The sequence below is a fragment of the Ictalurus furcatus genome, chromosome 1 (assembly GCF_023375685.1).
Source record: "Ictalurus furcatus strain D&B chromosome 1, Billie_1.0, whole genome shotgun sequence".
In the NCBI taxonomy this organism is placed as follows: domain Eukaryota; kingdom Metazoa; phylum Chordata; class Actinopteri; order Siluriformes; family Ictaluridae; genus Ictalurus; species Ictalurus furcatus.
The window spans coordinates 6,162,652-6,182,596 of record NC_071255.1 but is presented as its reverse complement, the minus strand read 5'-3'; the positions used below and the strand labels follow the sequence as shown (position 1 = coordinate 6,182,596).

Here is a 19,945-nt window from a genome sequence, read left to right as displayed (position 1 = left end):
TTGTGTATTGGTGGAGTCCAAACTCTTTAGAGATGGTTTTGTAATCTTTTGCATCCTGGTGAGCATTAACGACTCTTTTTCTGAGGTCTGCAGATATGTCCTTTGTTCGTGTCATGATACACTTCCACAAACATATGTTGTGAAGATCATGTTGAAAGCTTCCTGTTCTTTAAATACACCTGATTGATTGAAAATGGGTTGAAAAACAGGTGATATATATATATATATATATATATATATATATATATATATATATAAAATACATAATTATATATTACAATTGGGAAAGTCCAAGAAGCACAGTGTAGATCTGAAAAAGCAGATGGTGGATTTACATAAGTCAGGAATGTCTCTTGGAGCCATTTCTAAACAATCGCAGATTCCAAGATCATCAGTTCAAACAATTGTACATAATTACAACTGCACTAATTTGGAAATGGTCTAGTGCTGACAAACATCTGGATGGATGGATGGACTTTATTGATCCCAAATGGGAAATTCTAGAAAAATACAGTCAAACTTTACACAGTCACCAAAGCTCAGGACCAATCCCACAACCTTAGGGCTATAAGACCATAACTCTACCACTGTACCAGCTACTTTCTGTTGAGGCACACCCTGTATATAACATGCATGCCCAATAAAGAATTTTTTGATGAGAAAAATAAAACTAATTTAACTATTTAATTATTTTTTAATAAAAATAATTTTAAAATCGTTTCATTAGCACAAGAGAAATAAGTTGTGATCTAGAAAAAAAAACAGTTTATCTCGAGTTTATCGTGAGATAGCAAGAAAAAAAAGAGATGCATGGCTTTTCTGGACTTCTGTAATACAGAGACTTTCCACGGTTTGAAAATTCCCGCATTCCCACGTTGTGTTGCCACATGATTACAAGCCTGACTGTATTTGCAATGCAGCATGTCATTAGCCCGGTAAGTAAAACCATATGTTGTCAAAAGTTTGATTTGTTGCTATGCATCATATGCGTGTGACAGAAAGATATAAATGAATGTGAATTTTATAAATATACTCACTTTTGGGAATTTTCTATAATCAGCTTATTGCAGTAGATTTGTCATTTAGCTTCTTCTTCAGGCTTATTCTTTAGCTTCAATTAAGATAAGAGATGCACATTTCTTAGTTGAAGGCAGACACAGCAGTGAAGCTTGCAGTGGGGATCAGTGTGGTTGTCCTGAGCTGATCATATATATATGTAGTTGTGCATTTTATTTGCATTATTGGTCTACTTATCAAACATCATATTGTATTCAAATAAATTAAATTCTAGAATTTTAATTAAAAAATTCTAGAATTTTTAATAAAATTATGACTATTGAGGACAATGTTTTTATGTCAGTCAGCGTGTTTACATGGACAACAATAACCCAACATTAATCCGATTAAGACAATACTCTGATTAAGAAACTACCATGTACACAGCAATTTTTAATTACCTTAATTTGATTAAGGTCATACTCGAAGTAAACACAAATTGAATTAAGACATGTGGAGTACTCCTGTTTTAGTCGCATTATCGACGTGTATTACAGACATGTAAACACCTTAATCACATTATTAATGTCGTGTGAGAGTTTTCACCATATTTTGCGACAGAACACGATCACACACGGCAGTGCTCAACCTCTTTACGGCAAACAAGAGACCACGGCTGCGTCCCAAACCGCGTAGTCACCTACCACACAGTAGGCGAAACACATGCATATAGTAGGCGAAATACATGTATCTCGGCTACTATACAGCAGTTGAGTACGTGGTTTGGGACGCAGCCCACGCCTTCAAGCAGTCATCTATTTGCACGTACAGCATGACATATAATTAACCGCAGTTGAAGCGTTCGTAAATTTTTTAAAATAAAAACACCCAAAACTGTATACGGTACCATAACGAAGACGAACTGCATGTTGATGCGTGAAATTCTGGAGGGAACGTCAGATGGCGTAATGACGTGTGCTGTTCATCGAACTATGTTCTATAACATGTAAAACAGGATCATGAAAGGAGTATTCTAAAAGCGACTCATGTAAACACCTTAATCACAATATTGTCTTACTCAGAGTAAGGTCAATAATTAGATTACGGCTGTCCATATAAACGTAGTTATTGTCATCATTTGTCATTATCAAGTCTGATAAGAACATTTGATTATTGTTCTCTACAGAGTATCCTGATCTTCACAGAATCAAAAAGGAACTCAATCTTCTGTCCAAGCTATACAATTTGTATAACTCTGTCACTGAAAGTGTAAATGGCTACAGTGAGATACTATGGGCTGACCTCAACATAGAAAAGATCAACAGTGAAATCCAGGACTTTCAGAACAGGCACAGTATTTTATTTTTATGACATAATTTACTTGTTGTGCACATTTTTTTCACTTGAGTTTATGTAAATCATTTCTAGAATCCGGATACTTCCCAAAGCATTGAAGGATTGGCAAGCATTTAATGACTTGAAGAAAAAGATTGATGACTTCAGTGAAACCTGTCCATTGCTTCAGATGATGGCAAATAAAGTTAGTTCTTCCCAAGCCAAATTTTTAGTTTAGATGTATGCATAATAGATACAATAAATGTTACCAACAAATTACTGTCCAGTTTCAGCCAAATAATTCATTGTAATTTCTTTTTTTTTTTTGACAAATGTTTGATCTACTTGACACACATTTCTTTTTATAAAACATACACCCTTTTTAGGCAATGATGCCTCGCCACTGGCAACGCTTGAGTGACATTACAGGGTACAGTTTTCAAATGGAGTTTGAGAATTGTATTTTGAAGAAAGTCTTAGAGGCTCCACTATTGAAAAACAAAGAAGATATTGAGGTATTTTATTTTAGTAAATATTCTCAAGTACACAAACCTCACTATGAATAAAATATGACATGTAGTATATAGGTTATTTAGTTCACTGACTTCATTTCCCAAATTAACTGTTTTGCATAGGATGTGTGTATCAGTGCTGTGAAGGAACGGGACATTGAGGCAAAGCTAAAAGAAGTGGTGGCAGAGTGGAGTACACATCAGTTCACTTTTGCACCATTTAGGTAGAGAAGGGTTAAATTTAATTTATTTTAAAGGATGTCACATTTATTATTTCATAATTTCAGTTTCATTTTATCCTGCATATTAACTGTATATATAACAGTCAATATGATATGAACATATCATTTGTAGTTTTACAGTTCAATCAAAATGTACTTGATTGGGATTTTTACCATTTGATTTGAGTATGTCTAACAAAGTAAGGTGCAAAATGTTTTCTATATACAGTCAGGTCCATAAGTATTTGGACAGTTACATAAGTTTCATAAGTTTACTTCTGTACTCCACCACACTGGATTTAAAATGAAGCAAAAAAAAGATGTGATTGAGATGTAGACTTTCAGCTTTAATTCAAGGGGTGTCACAAAAATTGCATCAACCATTTAGGAATTAAAGCCATTTTTGGAGTCCCTACATTTTCACAGGCAATTGAACAATAGACTGATAAGCGGTTTCATGGCCAGGTGTGGCCTGTTTCCTTGTTATTTCACAACAAATTAAGGAGATATAAGGTCTTGAGTTGATTCCAAGTGTTGAATTTGATATTTTGAATTCAAGATAAGCATTCATGAATGTAAATACACGCGTTTTTAACCGAAGATACAAACCACTGGTACCGTAACACTCAAGAATTGAAAAGCCAGCTTAGACTTGCTTATGTATGTATGTGTATATATATATATATATATATATATATATATATATATATATATATATATAAATTGAGTGTATATATATATATGTATATATATATATATATATATATAAATTGAGTGTATATATATATATATATATATATATATATATATATATATATAAATTGAGTGTATATATATATATATATATATATATATATATATATATATATATATAGATATATAGATATATAGATATAGATATATACATACATAAGCAAGTCTAAGCTGGCTTTTCAATTCTTGAGTGTTACGGTACCAGTGGTTTGTATCTTCGGTTAAAAACGCGTGTATTTACATTCATGAATGCTTATCTTGAATTCAAAATATCAAATTCAACATATATATATATATATATATATATATGTGTGTGTGTGTATATATATATATATATATATATGTATACATATATACATATATACATATATATATATATATATATATATATATGTATACATATATATATATATATATATATATATATATATATATATATATATATATATATATATATACACATACAGTGGAACTGGTCAGTGGTGTTTATTGATGATGTGACTGCTGATAGAAGTAGCAGAAGGAATACTAAAGTGTGTAGAGCTGTACTGTCTGCTCAGATTCAGTCAAATGCTGCAAAATTGATATGGCAAAGAAATGAAATGTTCTCAAATGTCTGATGACCTAAACCCAATTGAGCATGCTTTTCACTTCATGAAGACAAAACTGAAGGCAGAAAGACCCACAAACAAGCAACAACTGAAGGCAGTAGAGGCCTGGCAAAGCACCTCAAGAGAGGAAACGCAGCATTTGGTGATATCCATGGGTTCCAGATTTCAGGAAGTCATTGACTGCAAAGGATTTGCATCCAAGTATATAAAAAAATCCTAATATTTATGGTTGTTAGTTTGTCTAATTATTTTGAGCCTGTAAAAATGGAGGGACTCCATAAAAATGGCTGTAATTCCTAATCAGTTAATGCAATGTTTTTGTTAAACCCCTTGAATTAAGTCTGATGTGAAAATATGACAATGTTTTAGGTCATATTTATGCAGAATGATAGACAATTATAAAAGGTTTCACAAACTTATGCACACACAGTATGCACAATATGTATAAAGGAGACATGTTTGGCCAGTCCATCACCTTCACCCTCAGCTTGTTTAGTGTGTTCCCTCAATGAACTGTAGCTCCCCAGTGCCAGCAGCACTCATGCAGCCCCTGACCATGACACTCCCACCACCATGCTTGACTGTAGGCAAGACACACTTGTCTTTGTACTCCTCACCTGGTTGCCGCCACACACGCTTGACACCATCTGAACCAAATAAGTTTATCTTGGTCTCATCAGACCACAGGACATGGTTCCAGTAATCCATGTCCTTAGTCTGCTTGTTTTCAGCAAACTGTTTGCGGGCTTTCTTGTGCATCATCTTTAGAAGAGCCTTCCTTCTGGGACGACAGCCATGCAGACTGATTTGATGCAGTGTGCAGCGTATGGTCTGAGCACCAACAGGCTGACCCACCACCCCTTCAACCTCTGCAGCAATGCTAGCAGCACTCATATGTCTATTTCCCAAAGACAACCTCTGGATATGACGCTGAGCACGTACACTCAATTTCTTTGGTCGACTATGGGGAGGCCTGTTCAGAGTGGAACCTGTCCTGTTAAAACGCTGTATGGTCTTGGCCACCGTGCTGCAGCTCAGTGTCAGGGTCTTGGCAATCTTCTTATAGCCTAGGCCATCTTTATGTAGAGCAACAATTCTTTTTTTTTCAGATCCTCAGATTTTCAGAGTTCTTTGCCATGAGGTGCCATGTTGAACTTCCAGTGACCAGTATGAGGGAGTGTGAGAGCGATGACACCAAATTTAACACACCTGCTCAACATTCACACCTGAGACCTTGTAACACTAACAAGTCACATGACACCAGGGAGGGAAAATGGCTAATTGGGCCCAATTTGGACATTTTCACTTAGGGGTGTGCTCACTTTTGTTGCCAGCGGTTTAGACATTAATGGCTGTGTGTTGAGTTATTTTGAGGGGACAGCAAATTTACACTGTTACACAAGCTGTACACTCACTAATTAACATTGTAGCAAAGTGTCATTTCTTCAGTGTTGTCACATGAAAAGATATAATCAAATATTTACAAAAATGTGAGGGATGTACTCACTTTTGTGAGATACTGTGTGTATGTGTATATATATATATATATATATATATATATATATATATATATATATATATATATATGGGCGACATCCTCAGCGGGACTGGAGCTCGGAGGAACGTCCTCTGCAGGGCTGGACAGCGGGACAGCTTCCTCGGTGGGACAGGACAGCAGAGCAGCTTCCTGGGTGGCAGAGACCTCCCCGCAGGTCTCTGGCTGGAGCTCCGAGGTCGCCAAGTTGACCTTGGACTGGAGCTCCAAGGTCGCCAAGTTGACCTCGGGCTGGAGCTCCGGAGCTGGGACCTCCTCGCAGGTCTCTAGCCGGAGCTCTGAGGTCGCCAGGTTGACCTTGGGCTGGAGCTCTGGAGCTGAGACCTTCCCGTAGGTCTCAAGCTGGAGCCCTAAGGTTGCCGTGTTGACCTCGGGCTGGGGCCCAGAGGTCATCAGGTTGACCTCGGGCCGGGGCTCCGGAGCCGAGACCTCCCCGCAGGTCTCTGACCGGAGCTCTGAGGTCGACATGTTGACCTCAGGCGGGAGCTCCGAGGTCGCCCTGTTGACCTCGAGCTGGTGCTCTGGAGCTGAGACCTCCCCATAGGTCTCTAGCCGGAGCGCTGAGGGCGCCATGTTGACCTCAGGCTGGAGCGCTGGATTCGAGCGTGTCCACCCACTGGTAGAAAAGGTGGAATGGCGGGCCAGGCTGGGGCTTTCCATTGACCCACCAGCCCAGACCACGAAGATGTCCTGGCCGGTAGAACTCCTCAACAAAAAGTTCCGCGAACTGGGTGACATCCTGGAGAGCGGGGGACCCAGTACTCACCAGTTGCTCCGCCCAGTTCCTGGCCGGGCCGCAAAACCGGGACACCAAGAACCCGATCCACTGGCGCTCAGTAGGCTTGGGATACGCCAGGCTGCAGAAATAAACCTGGCAGCTGCAGAGGAATTCCAGTGAGTAGCTCCCCAATCCCGCTGTCGCCAGTGGGAGTTCGGCGGCGAACCTTTGTGGGAACTGCATGGACTGGAAACGAGGCCAGTAATCCGAGCGTCTCCCAATAATGTGCCCTCCTGCTACTTCCATGGTCCGGGGCAGTATTCTGTTACGAAACAGGACTCAAGCAGGAAGTAAGCGCAGGAGTAAAGTCTTTATTTACACTTAAGCATGAAACACTCGTTTAACTGAGGTAGGAAACACTCGTTTAACTCTAGCCTGAAACAATCATTTAACTAAGGCAGGAAACACTCGTTTACTATGCCATAAACACTCATTTAACTAAGGCGTGAACACTCATTTAACTAAGGCGTAAACACTCATTTAACTAAGGCGTGAACACTCATTTAACTAAGGCCTGAACACTCATTTAACTAAGGCATGAACACTCATTTAACTAAGGCATGAACACTCATTTAACTAAGGCATGAACACTCATTTAACTATGGCGTGAACACTCATTTAACTATGGCATGAGCACTCACTTAACTATGGCATGAACACTCATTTAACTAGAGCATGAAACTAATAACAGGAAACTAGACAGAGCATGGACACATTACTGGCACCATTATTCATTCCATCTTTCCTCTATTCATGTTTGCTCTAATACTGCCCGACGTGCGTAGCAACGTGAGGGGTTTAAATAACCAGTCACAATTACCTTAATTGCTGACAGCTGGCAGCACTTCACAACCCACCCTCACACTTCCGCCAATAACTGAACCGGGCGGGGACAGAACAGGAACCAAAACAAGTGCACATGTCCATTGTAAACAAAGTCTTAGCGTTCAATGCATATGAATCAAAGGGGGCTTTGGCTGAATGCGTGATGATGTCACATGGTGCATTGTGATGAAGTCACATGACATGGGAGGAGGGACCTCCTAACAGCAAGAATGACATTCAATATGTTCTTGACCTGAGAGCAAAACTCTGAAATTTGAGTCACATAACCCAGGAGAATTTACATCAAGCACAAGAATTCAGTCCTGGCTATCTAAAAGGGGTACTTGTCAGGAATTTACACCGGAAGATCATGTGCTCATTTTACTAACCCCATTGAGCTCTAAATTTCTCACCAAGTGGCAAGGACTCTTTGAGGTCACACATCGATTTCGGGACGCCGACCACGAGGTCAGGCGAGTGGTTAGAGGTGGGGCACACCAAATTTACCACCTCAGTGTCCTCAAACCATGGAGGGAGGTAGTGTCCCATGGCTTTCACTACGGTTGTTCCAGAGAGGGAGGAGCTGGGGCCAGAGGTGAGTCTAAAAACAATGGCTCAATCAACTATGGTCCCTCTTGCAGACCGTCTCTCACTGTCCCAAATCACGGATGTTGCCAAGTTGCAAGCAGGGTTTTCCGATCTGTTCTTGCCTCTCCCTAGTCACACAAACCTCATAGATCACCACATAGAGATACCCCTAGAGGTGGTATTATGTAGCTGCCTCTATTGTCCTCCTGAGCACAAAAAGCAAATATTGTGGGATGAACTCAAGGCCATGCTCGATATGGGAGTATTCGAGAAGTCCCTCAGTCACTGGTGCAGCCTGGTAGTTTTGGTTCCCAAGGCTGATGGCTCTGTCTGTTTCTGTGTGGACTTTAAAAAAACTCAATGTGGTGTCTAAGTTTGGTGCATGCCTAATGCCTCGCATTGACGAACTGCTCAATCAGTTAGGCACAACTCATTTTTATTCAGCACTGGATTTGACAAAGGGATATTGGAAGATTCCCTTGACTCCATTATATAGGAAAGAACTGCCTTTTCCAGTCCTTTTGGTTTACTCTAGTTTGTCATGCTGTTTGGAGCCCTCACAATGTCTCATGGATAAAATCTGATATCTGCCCAGCATCTAGATAACATTATCATTTATAGTAATGTTTGGCAGCAGCACCACCGCATGAAAAGTGCCAATGTTCAGATCACTCATTGGTACCTGGCACTTCAGCAATTTAAATTCCAGGTGGTCCATAGGCCGGGGACACACATAGCTATGGTGGATTTCCTTTCCTGGTAAGGGGGAAGGGGAGGAGTCGACGGCAGGCCGGATGGCTCCCCAGCCTGAGTCGGGCGGTGGGGGTATGTGGAGGCAAGGGTGCGGTCTAGAGCCGGTTTGTGAATGGAGATTGGAGCTAGAGAAGCTGAGGGGTTAAAGATTACATACCTGCAGAAAATTCGAGTAATTAGTCTTTTGTGTTTCAGTGATTAGGATAAAGAGTGGAGAAATTAGCGCCTTTGGAGAAGAGAGCTGTGTGTGTAGTGTGTGTAAAATAAGAAAAAGAAAGTAACGTTCTGTTCAACAATATGCAAATAAAGCCATTTGTTTTGTGTGAGTCTGAGCCTGCCTCCCACCTCCTCATTTCCCCTCGACAGGGAGTATATCAGAGTAATGTTTTGTGCCAAGGGCAAAAAAATTACATTTTGGTTTCATGAGAAGCAGAATACATATGGATTTTTTAAAAATGGCTTACTCTCCACTTTTCCATAAAGCAGCTGTGTGGAGTGTCTAGGCTATGATTGTCCTGTGAACAGGTTCTCCCAATTGAATGGTGGATCTCTACAGTTCTTTGCGCGTTACCCTTGGACTCTTGGTTGCTTCCATGATGAATGCCACCCTTTACCGCTCCACACCCAAAATGATTTTTGGTGGAAGACCTCTCTGAGCCTCAGTTGTGCCCTATTCTTTCCATTTTTTAACAGTGGATTTAATGGTACTCCACAGGATGTTCAAAATTGGGATTTTTTTAAAATACAAAAGATTGATTGATACTTTTCCAAAACTTTGTCCCATACTTGTTTTGATAGTTCCTTGGTCATTAAATGCACATTGTTTTTTTAGGTATGTTCTCTAGCAAACTCTGGGGCCTTCCAGGAACATACTGAGGTCACATGACACTTTAGTTGCACACAGGTTGCCTCTATTTGAATAATTATGTAATATTATGTGAAATATTATAGGATATTTTGTGTAGATACATGCAATATAATCCCAATTAAGTCCATTTTAGTTCAAGGCTGCAACACTAAAAATGTTGAAAAGTTCATGCTGCCACATAAATGGCTAATTGGAATTTTTTTTGTTAAATCTAATATAATCTAACATATCCTTACAAATGCACAGCATATCACATATTTAAGTATCTTCAAAGCAAATAATCTAAGTGTCTTATTTTACCCTGCGCTCAGGAACCGTGGAGAGCTGCTACTGAAAGGCTCAGACACTAGGGAGAAAGTGGCACTAATAGAGGACAGCCTTATGGTACTGGGCTCACTCATGAGCAACAGGTACCTGACCACACACAAATGTCTTTCCCTGCATATTCCCTCATGTTGTATTTTCTTTATCCATTATATGTCCTAAATGCTGTAAATTTCATTTTTATTACACAAATATGTATCCCAAGAAATCGTGGAAACTTAGCTACAATTTTGATACACACAAAATAACATGTTTTTTACAGGATTACCTCTTTTCAAATTTTAGTATTTATAAATTATATGACCAATTCCTTTTGTTCTTCTTCTTCTACATATGCTACATGACTGTGATTATTTAGAAACCTGCTCATTAATGAGCATGAATCATCTTATAGGCCCTGTGTATCATGTACCTTATTCAAGATCACTTTGTTCTCTATCCCTCAATTCAGATACAATGCTCCTTTCAAGTCCACTATTCAGCAGTGGGTACAGAAGCTGTCAAATAGCTCAGAGGTGATCGAAAAATGGCTTCATGTACAGAATCTGTGGCTCTATCTGGAGGCTGTGTTTGTTGGAGGGGATATTGCCAAGCAACTTCCACAGGTCTAATTAATTTAAATTGTTTTAATTCAGTGCTCTTGATTGAATTAATTGATTTGGTTTTAAAGGAGTTTAAATATCATTTATTCAGCGCTGTTGAATTCTTGATATAGATTGGTCAGAAGGTGTTTCTATGTCTTGTTTCTCAGGAAACTTTGTGTACTATGTGTAACTTTCACTACATACACTATACCTGATTACCACATCTAATATACTATATCTGATTACACACTTACACCCACCCATACACATGCACACACGTGCGCACACACACACACACACACACACACACACAACTCTCTGAAAGTATTGGAATGGCAAGGCTAGTTCTTTTATTTTAGCTATACAAATGTCTAAGTGTATAGCAAAAACCAAAGAATTTGACTTGTCATTCCAGTACTTATGGAGGGGACTGTATATATTTTGGTCTGGACATTTGGTGGTGATCATTACATGTTCATTACAAATATGAATTTAAATATGCCCATCTAGTGAGAGTTTTTGTTGTACAACTAGATTTGGAGTTACTGTTCTAACGATACATTATATTCTACTTCTTTCCAACTGAAAAATTTCAGCTACTCAGTTTGTGTAGGCACTAGTTGACTTGTGTTTCTTATGAAACAGATCCTATTGAAATCAGGTGGTTGCTAATGTCAAACTTTATCTTATATTATATTATCCTTTTGACAGGGATTTGTGTGGTGGATTTTCAGTGTGTGTGTGTATGTATTTTGCACTCTACAATGAATTACATGTGATAATGGAGGGGAGCCACATACTTGTATGGTATGTGGGTCTGATTCCTGGACAAGTACAGTATCTCACAAAAGTGAGTACACCCCTCACATTTTTGTAAATATTTCATTATATCTTTTCATGTGACAGAACTGAAGAAATGACACTTTGCTACAATGTTAATTAGTGAGTGTACAGCATGTGCAACAGTGTAAATTTGCTGTCCCCTCAAAATAACTCAACACATAGCCATTAATGTCTAAACCGCTGGCAACAAAAGTGAGCACACCCCTAAGTGAAAATGTCCAAATTGGACCCAATTAGCCATTTTCCCTCCCTGGTGTCATGTGACTTGTTAGTGTTACAAGGTCTCAGGTGTGAAGGTTGAGCAGGTGTGTTAAATTTGGTGTCATCGCTCTCACACTCCCTCATACTGGTCACTGGAAGTTCAACATGGCACCTCATGGCAAAGAACTCTGAAAATCTGAGGATCTGAAAAAAAAGAATTGTTGTTCTACATAAAGATGGCCTAGGCTATAAGAAGATTGCCAAGACCCTGACACTGAGCTGCAGCACGGTGGCCAAGACCATACAGCGTTTTAACAGGACAGGTTCCACTCTGAACAGGCCTCCCCATGGTCGACCAAAGAAGTTGAGTGTACGTGCTCAGCGTCATATCCAGAGGTTGTCTTTGGGAAATAGACATATGAGTGCTGCCAGCATTGCTGCAGAGGTTGAAGGGGTGGTGGGTCAGCCTGTTGGTGCTCAGACCATACGCTGCACACTGCATCAAATCAGTCTGCATGGCTGTCATCCCAGAAGGAAGGCTCTTCTAGAGATGATGCACAAGAAAGCCCGCAAACAGTTTGCTGAAGACAAGCAGACTAAGGACATGGATTACTGGAACCATGTCCTGTGGTCTGATGAGACCAAGATAAACTTATTTGGTTCAGATGGTGTCAAGCATGTGTGGCGGCAACCAGGTGAGGAGTACAAAGACAAGTGTGTCTTGCCTACAGTCAAGCATGGTGGTGGGAGTGTCATGGTCTGGGGCTGCGTGAGTGCTGCTGGCACTGGGGAGCTACAGTTCATTGAGGGAACACACTAAAGAAGCTGAGGGTGAAGGTGATGGACTGGCCAAACATGTCTCCAGACCTAAACCCTATTGAGCATCTGTGGGGCATCCTCAAATGGAAGGTGGAGGAGCACAAGGTCTCTAACATCCACCAGCTCCGTGATGTCGTCATGGAGAAGTGGAAGAGGACTCCAGTGGCAACCTGTGAAGCTCTGGTGAACTCCATGCCCAAGAGGGTTAAGGCAGTGCTGGAACATAATGGTGGCCACACAAAATATTGACACTTTGGGCCCAATTGGGACATTTTCACTTAGGGGTGTTCTCACTTTTGTTGCCAGCAGTTTAGACATTAATGGCTGTGTGTTGAGTTATTTTGAGGGGAAAGCAAATTTACACTGTTATACAAGCTGTACACTCACTACTCTACATTGTAGCAAAGTGTCATTTCTTCAATGTTGTCACATTAAAAGATATAATCAAATATTTACAAAACTGTGAGGGGTGTACTCACTTTTGTGAGATACTATATATAATGTGTTATGTGTTATGTTGGAGGAAAACAGAGTACCCAGAGGAAACCCCCAAAGTGTTATGTTGTTTAACACATATACATATACATACCAGGTAGTAAAAGCTTAAATGTCACAGTATGTTTTATTCCTTACTTATCACAATGTATGTGAGATCTTTGATAATGAATGGTTACCAACTTCCACATAAATCATAATGTTCATCATAATGATTTGTTACAGTTAGCTGCTATGAAATCTTTACTTTTACCAGTGTTTCTGTTTCTCCCAGGAAGCTAAACGGTTCCAGAACATTGATAAATCATGGCAAAGGATCATGCAGAGGGCGCACGAGGTGGTAGGGGTAGTGCAATGCTGCGTGGGGGATGAGGCTTTGTCTCAACTACTCCCTCACCTGCTGGAACAGCTTGAGGTGTGCCAGAAATCCCTCAGTGGATACTTGGAAAAGAAACGCCTTATCTTTCCACGCTTCTTCTTTGTGTCTGATCCTGTCCTCCTGGAGATCCTTGGACAGGCTTCAGACCCACAAACAATACAAGTATGGGGCTCCCCACTGTTACACACACACACACACACACACACACACACACACACACACTCGCATATGTATATACAGTGGGGGAAATAAGTATTGGACACGTCAACATTTGTTTCAGTAAATATATTTCCCATGAGGCTATTCACATGAAATATAAAGAATTCACAACATTAAAGTCCATAAATGAAGTTATGTGTAATAAAGCAGAATGACACAGAAAAAAGGTATTGAACACGCTAACTGAAATGTATTTAATAGTTAGTGGAGAAGCCTCTGTTTGTAATGACAGCTTCAAGATGCTTCCTGTATGAAGAAATTAATCAGCCGCAGTATTCAGGTGTGATTTTGGCCCATTCTTCTAAACATATTGTCTTTAAATCTTGTTCAGTTGGATTCAAGTCAGGTGATTGACTGGACCATTCTAATGCCTTGATTTTTTTTCTCTAAAACCAATTGAGAGTTTCCTTTGCTGTATGCTTTGGATCGTTTTCCTGCTGGAAGGTCCACCCACATCTCATCTTCATCATCCTGGTGGATGGCAGCAGATTGTTCTCAAGAATCTCCCAGTAAAGGTCTCCATTCATCGTTCCTTCAATTACTTGAAGTCTGCCAGTACCATGTGATGAAAAACAGCCCCACACCTTGACGCCTCCACTTCCACACTTCACTGTTGGTATAGTGTTTTAAGGGTGATGTGCAGTGCTATTTCTTCTCCAAACACGGTGTGTCGTATGACAGCCAAAAAGTTCACTTCTGCTCTCGTCTGACCAGACTACACTCTCGCAGTATTCCATAGGCTTGTCCAAATGAGTTGTAGCAAACTTTAAACAAGCTTCGACATGCATTTTCTTTAGTAATGGAGTCTTGTGGGGTGAGCATGAGCAGCGGAGTGCATTGCCTATGGCTTTCTCTGTGACGGTGGCACCTGCTGCCTCTAAGTGTTTCTGGAGCTCTTTCCGAGTGGCTCTTGGGCTACTCTTCTCACTATTTTATTGACTCCCTGGTCAGAAATATTGCGAGGAGCTCCTGTTCGTAGCCGGTTGATGACAGAGTGATTTTGCTTCCACTTGCGAATAATGGCCCCGATGGTGCTTACTGGAAGATTCAGAAATTTTTAAATATGTATGTATCCGATTCCATCATATGTTTTGCAACAATAAGCTTTTTGCTTTTACGCATTATAAGATGTTTCTTGCACTGTCACACAAGAAACATGAAAAGCCTTTTTATAGACCCAGCTGATATTAATTTGCACAGATAGGAGGTATAATTACGGATTTCAGCTGGGTCCTTGCCTTACCTTGCCTTGGAGAACCGCTTTTTCTTAGCGTGTTCAATACTTTTTTCCTGTGTCATTCCACTTTATTACACATAACTTTATTTATGGACTTTAATGTTGTGAATACTTTATATTTCCAGATTTCTTGAGTTAATACTGGCGTCTGGTGAAAATTTCATGTGAATAGCCTATATATATAATAGCCTCATATATTTAATGAAAAAAATGTTGACGCATTCCAGCAGGACAACAATAGAAAGCATACAGCAAAGGAAACTCTCATTTGGTTTTAGGGGAAAAAATCACACCGTTAGAATGGCCCAGTCAATCACCTGACTTTAATCCAATTGAACAAGATTTAAAGAGAAGAATTTAGAAGAATGGGACAGAATCACACCTGAATACGGCGGCCAATTAATTTCTTCATACAGGAAGCATCTTGAAGCGGTCATTACAAACAAAGGCTTCTCCACTAACTATTAAATAAATTTCAGTTAGCGTGTCCAATACTTTTTTCCTGTGTCATTCCTCTTTATTACACATAACTTTATTTATGGACTTTAATGTTGTGAATTTCTGGATTTCTTGAGTTAATACTGATGTTTGGTGAAAATTTCATGTGAAAAAGCTCATTGCAAATATATTTACCAAAAGAAATGTAGACGCGTCCAATATTTATTTCCCCCACTGTATATAAAGAATTAAACACTGGACATGCTGTTACAAAACTGATTTTTTTTCTCCCTTTATATTATTTTATTATTTACTTACAACAACATGTTCCATTGCTTTTTAGTACTCAGCAAACTGACAATGAGTTCTGTTTTATTTAATGAACAATATTTTGTACTTTTATCCATTTATATGTTTAATGATGTAGAACATCAGTGAAACAAGTGAAACAAAAAAAAATTCACTACCCACTCTTAAGTTAATAAGACAACATATGTAGCTTATCATTCTGTGGTTTCTGAGAAACCACAAAGCCATCCTTCCTCTATATTTCTTCAACACGTTTATTCGGCTATTGTTCTGATAAATGTTTATGTGAAACCAAAGCAGATACAGACCTGCATTTCATGCAAGAGTAAAAACTGCTTAGATAAGCAAACTGCTAATTTACTAGTAACTGAAAATGTATATTTTCAGCCCCTAAACAAATTATAGCAGGCTGCAGGTGGCACCTCAATAATCAAACACACAGTGCCCTCCACTAATATTGGCACTTTTGGTAAATATGAGCAAAGACTGTTGTGAACGATTGTCTTATGTTTTGATCATTTGTTTATTCACAAAAATACTCTGCTCTCATGGATACCAAACAATTGCAAACACAACACAGGTTTTTTTTTTATTTTATTTTATTTATAAATCTCTTTGTTAAATATAGGTGTGCAACAATTATTGGCACCCCTATTAATTCATATGAGAAAAAATATATTTGAAGTATATTCCCATTGATATTTTACATGTTTTTACTACACCTGGGTGACTAGGAACAGGAAATTGTTCAACCATGACTTCCTGTTTCACAGGGGAAGTAACACACAGGCCAAATTCCCTTAGTCATTCATAACAATGGGTAAGACCAAGGAATATACCTGTGATGTGTGGCAAAAAGTTGTTGAGCTTCACAAAATTTGAAGTGGCTATAAGAATATAGCAAAAGCATTGAAAATGTACATTTTCACCATCAGGGCAATAATTAAGACGTTCCAGTCAACTGGAAATGTTATGAATTAACCTGAAATTGGATGTGTGTCTATATTGGCTCAATGCACTGTGAAGAGGATGGTTCGAGCGGCCAAAACATCTCCAAGGATCGCAGCTGGAAAAATCCAGAAGTTAGCTGCATCTTGGGGTCAGAAAGTCTCCAAAACTACAATCCGAATCACCTACATGACCACAAGTTGTTTGGAAGGGTTTCAAGAAAAAAGCATCTACTCTCATCCAAAAACAAACTCAAGCATCTTCAGTTTGCCAGACTCTACTCGAACTACAAATGAGATTGAGTTCTATGGTCAGATGAAACCAAAATACAGCTTTTTGGCAATAAACACCAGAGGTGGTTATGATGCACACAGAGAGGTAGACATATGGAAAACTACCTCATGCCCACAGTTAAATATGGTGGTGGCTCTTTAATGTTTTGTGGCTGTTTTTCTGCCAGAGGACCTGGAGATTTTGTTGGGATACATGGTATCATGGACTCTATCAAATATCAACAGATATTAAACTTTAAATGGCCCATGGTTGGATCTTCCAACAGGACAGTGATCCAAAACATACATCAAAATCAACACAAAAATTGTTTACTGACCACAAAATCTAGGTCCTACCATGGCCATACCAGTTCCCTGACTTGAAACCCATAGAAAACCTTTGGGGTGAACTGAAAAGGAGAGTTCACCAGTGTGGACCTCAAAATTTGAAGGATCTGGAGAGATTCTGTATGGAGGAATGATCTCAGATCCCTTGCCATGTATTCTCCAACCTCATCAGGCATTTTAGGAGAAGACTCAGAACTGTTAACTTGGCAAAGGGAGGTAGCACAAAGTATTGAGTAAAAGGGTGCCAATAATTGTTGCACACCTCTATTTAACAACTATAGTGTTTTTTTTATTTATTTATTTTTTTTGATAAATCTGTTTTGTTTGCAATTGTTTGATATCCATTTGATAGGGCTGCACGATTATGGCCAAAATGATAATCCTGATTATTTTGATCAATATTGAGATCTCGATTATTTATCACGATTATTAATTGATTTTAGGGACAACATATTTTTATTGTACTTTCCCATTTAAATAAACAGACCGCTGCTTTCACCTCCATGTTGTGCTATATTCCTGCTAATGTACAAATCTTTGCATCAAATTAGACTGATCCTTAAAGTGCATCATCTCCTAGAAGCAAAATATAAATAAAATTGTCATCAACCAAATGAAAATATGCATCAAATATAACAATATGCAACCAAATGAAAACAATTCAGGCATATGCAGAAAAGGCAATGACAGTGTTAACAGGAGAGATGCAAGACAGTTTCTTTTAGGAGATTACAAAAATTTAGGAGCACAGTTGAAGTTTAGTGTTTTTTTTTTATTTTTTAAAGAGATGGTAGCGTTAATGTGCCACACAAGTAGGCATGAGAAAACTGGAGCTTGTCAATTATGACAAAATTTAAGAAGATAGTGCGTCATCAATAAAAGTTGGTGGTTGTGAGATCGGGAAGTTGACAGAAGCAGATGATGTTCAGTGTTACTCATCATCTTAATGGCTTCTCTGTAGTATTTCCACACTTGTTCAGTTGACTGAGGAGATGAAAAGCAGTGTGAAAGTAACTGTTGCTCGGTGTAGATGCATTTTGGACTTCCTGTAGTTTTTATTCCGATTGTATTATACAACTCCGAACAGGTCACTCGCACCGGTGCGAATAAATATTTAGTCACAGTCGCACAAAGTACTTAAGTCACAAATGCGACTAAAACAGGAGTACTCCACATGTCTTAATTCGATTTGTGTTTACTTCAAGTATGACTTTAATTGGATAAGGGTAATTAAAAATTGCTGTTTAAATGGTAGTTTCTTAATCAGAGTATTGTCTTAATCAGGTTAATATAGGATTATTGTTGTCCATGTAAACATACTGATTATCATCATCTTGCAGAAGCAGTGGTCCAAAAAGTAATACATGTTAATACATTGGTGCTTGAAAGTTTGTGAAAATTATCCAATATTACATATCTGTGAGTGGCAAAAGTATGTGAACCTCTAGGATTAGCAGTTAATTTGAAAGTGAAATTAGAGCCATGTGTTTTCAATCAATGGGATGACAATCAGGTGTGAGTGAGCACCCTGTTTTATTTAAAGAACAGGGATCTATCAAAGTTTGTGGAAGTGTATCATGGCACCTTGGAAAAAGAGTTGTTGATGCTCCTCAGGCTGGAAACGGTTACAAAACCGTCTCTAAAGAGTTTGGACTCCTCCAATCCACAGTCAGACAGATTGTGTACAGATGGAGGAAATTAAAGACCATTGTTACCCTCCCCAGGAGTGGTCAACCAACAAAGATCACTCCAAGACTAAGACATGTGATAATACGTGAGGACACAAAGGAACCCTTCCTTCTTCCTTCTTCCTGGCTTCTACAGTAAGCAACTAAAGGACTCTCTCATATTGGCTAATGTTAATGTTCATGAGTCTACCTTCAGGAGAATACTGTACAACAATGGTGTGCATGGCAGGGCTGCAATGAGAAAGCAACTGCTCTCCAAAAAAAACATTGCTGCCTGTCTGCAGTTTGCTAAAGCTCATGTGGACAAGACAGAAGGCCATTGGGAAAATGTTTTGTGGAAGGTTGAGACAAAATAGAACTTCTTGGTTTAAATGAGAAGCATTCTGTTTGGAGAAAGTAAAATACTGCATTCCAGCATAATAATCATGGTTTGGGCTTGTTTTGCTGCATCTGTCATTGATGGAACAATGAATTCCTAATTATACCAGCAATTCTAAAGGAAAATGTCAGGACATCTGTCTGTGAACTGAATCTCAAGAGGGCATGCAATAAGGCAATGACCCTAGGCACACAAATCATTCAACCAAAGAATGATTAAAGAAGAATAAACTTAATGTTTTGGAATGGTCAAGTCAAAGTTCTGATCTTAACTCAACAGAAATTTTGTGGAAGGACATGAAGCAAGCGGTTCATGTGAGGAAACCCACCAACATCCCAGAGTTGAAGCTATTCTGTACTGAGGAACGGGCAAAAATTCCTCCAAGCGATGTACGGGACTGATCAGTTACCAGAAATGCATAGCAGCATTTCACACCAGATACTGAGTGCAAAGTTTCACATGCTTTTGTCACTCACAGATATGTAATATTGGATCATTTTGGATCCATTTGGATCACCTCAATAAATAAATAAAATTCATACCAAAATAAGATATACCAAAATATCATGAGGAACTAATTAACCTTTGCCCAACTGGGACAGTGTTTGGAGAGTTGGAGATCTCCAAATTATGCAGTTCTCCCAACCCTTTTGCTGAGGTGAGTGCT

The 19,945-nt window shown here is 39.1% G+C and overlaps 1 protein-coding gene across 1 annotated transcript in view; it reads left to right on the top strand.

Annotated features, from left to right (window-relative positions):
• Positions 1 to 19,945, top strand: part of dnah5l (dynein, axonemal, heavy chain 5 like) — a 311,233-nt gene that overhangs the window by 98,125 nt on the left and 193,163 nt on the right. Inside the window, exons 33-39 of the mRNA XM_053621829.1 lie at positions 2,183 to 2,345; positions 2,425 to 2,536; positions 2,718 to 2,846; positions 2,967 to 3,067; positions 10,107 to 10,205; positions 10,571 to 10,724; positions 13,336 to 13,602. Coding sequence (XP_053477804.1) covers positions 2,183 to 2,345; positions 2,425 to 2,536; positions 2,718 to 2,846; positions 2,967 to 3,067; positions 10,107 to 10,205; positions 10,571 to 10,724; positions 13,336 to 13,602 — 1,025 coding nt within the window. The remainder of the gene's footprint in view (positions 1 to 2,182; positions 2,346 to 2,424; positions 2,537 to 2,717; positions 2,847 to 2,966; positions 3,068 to 10,106; positions 10,206 to 10,570; positions 10,725 to 13,335; positions 13,603 to 19,945) is intronic.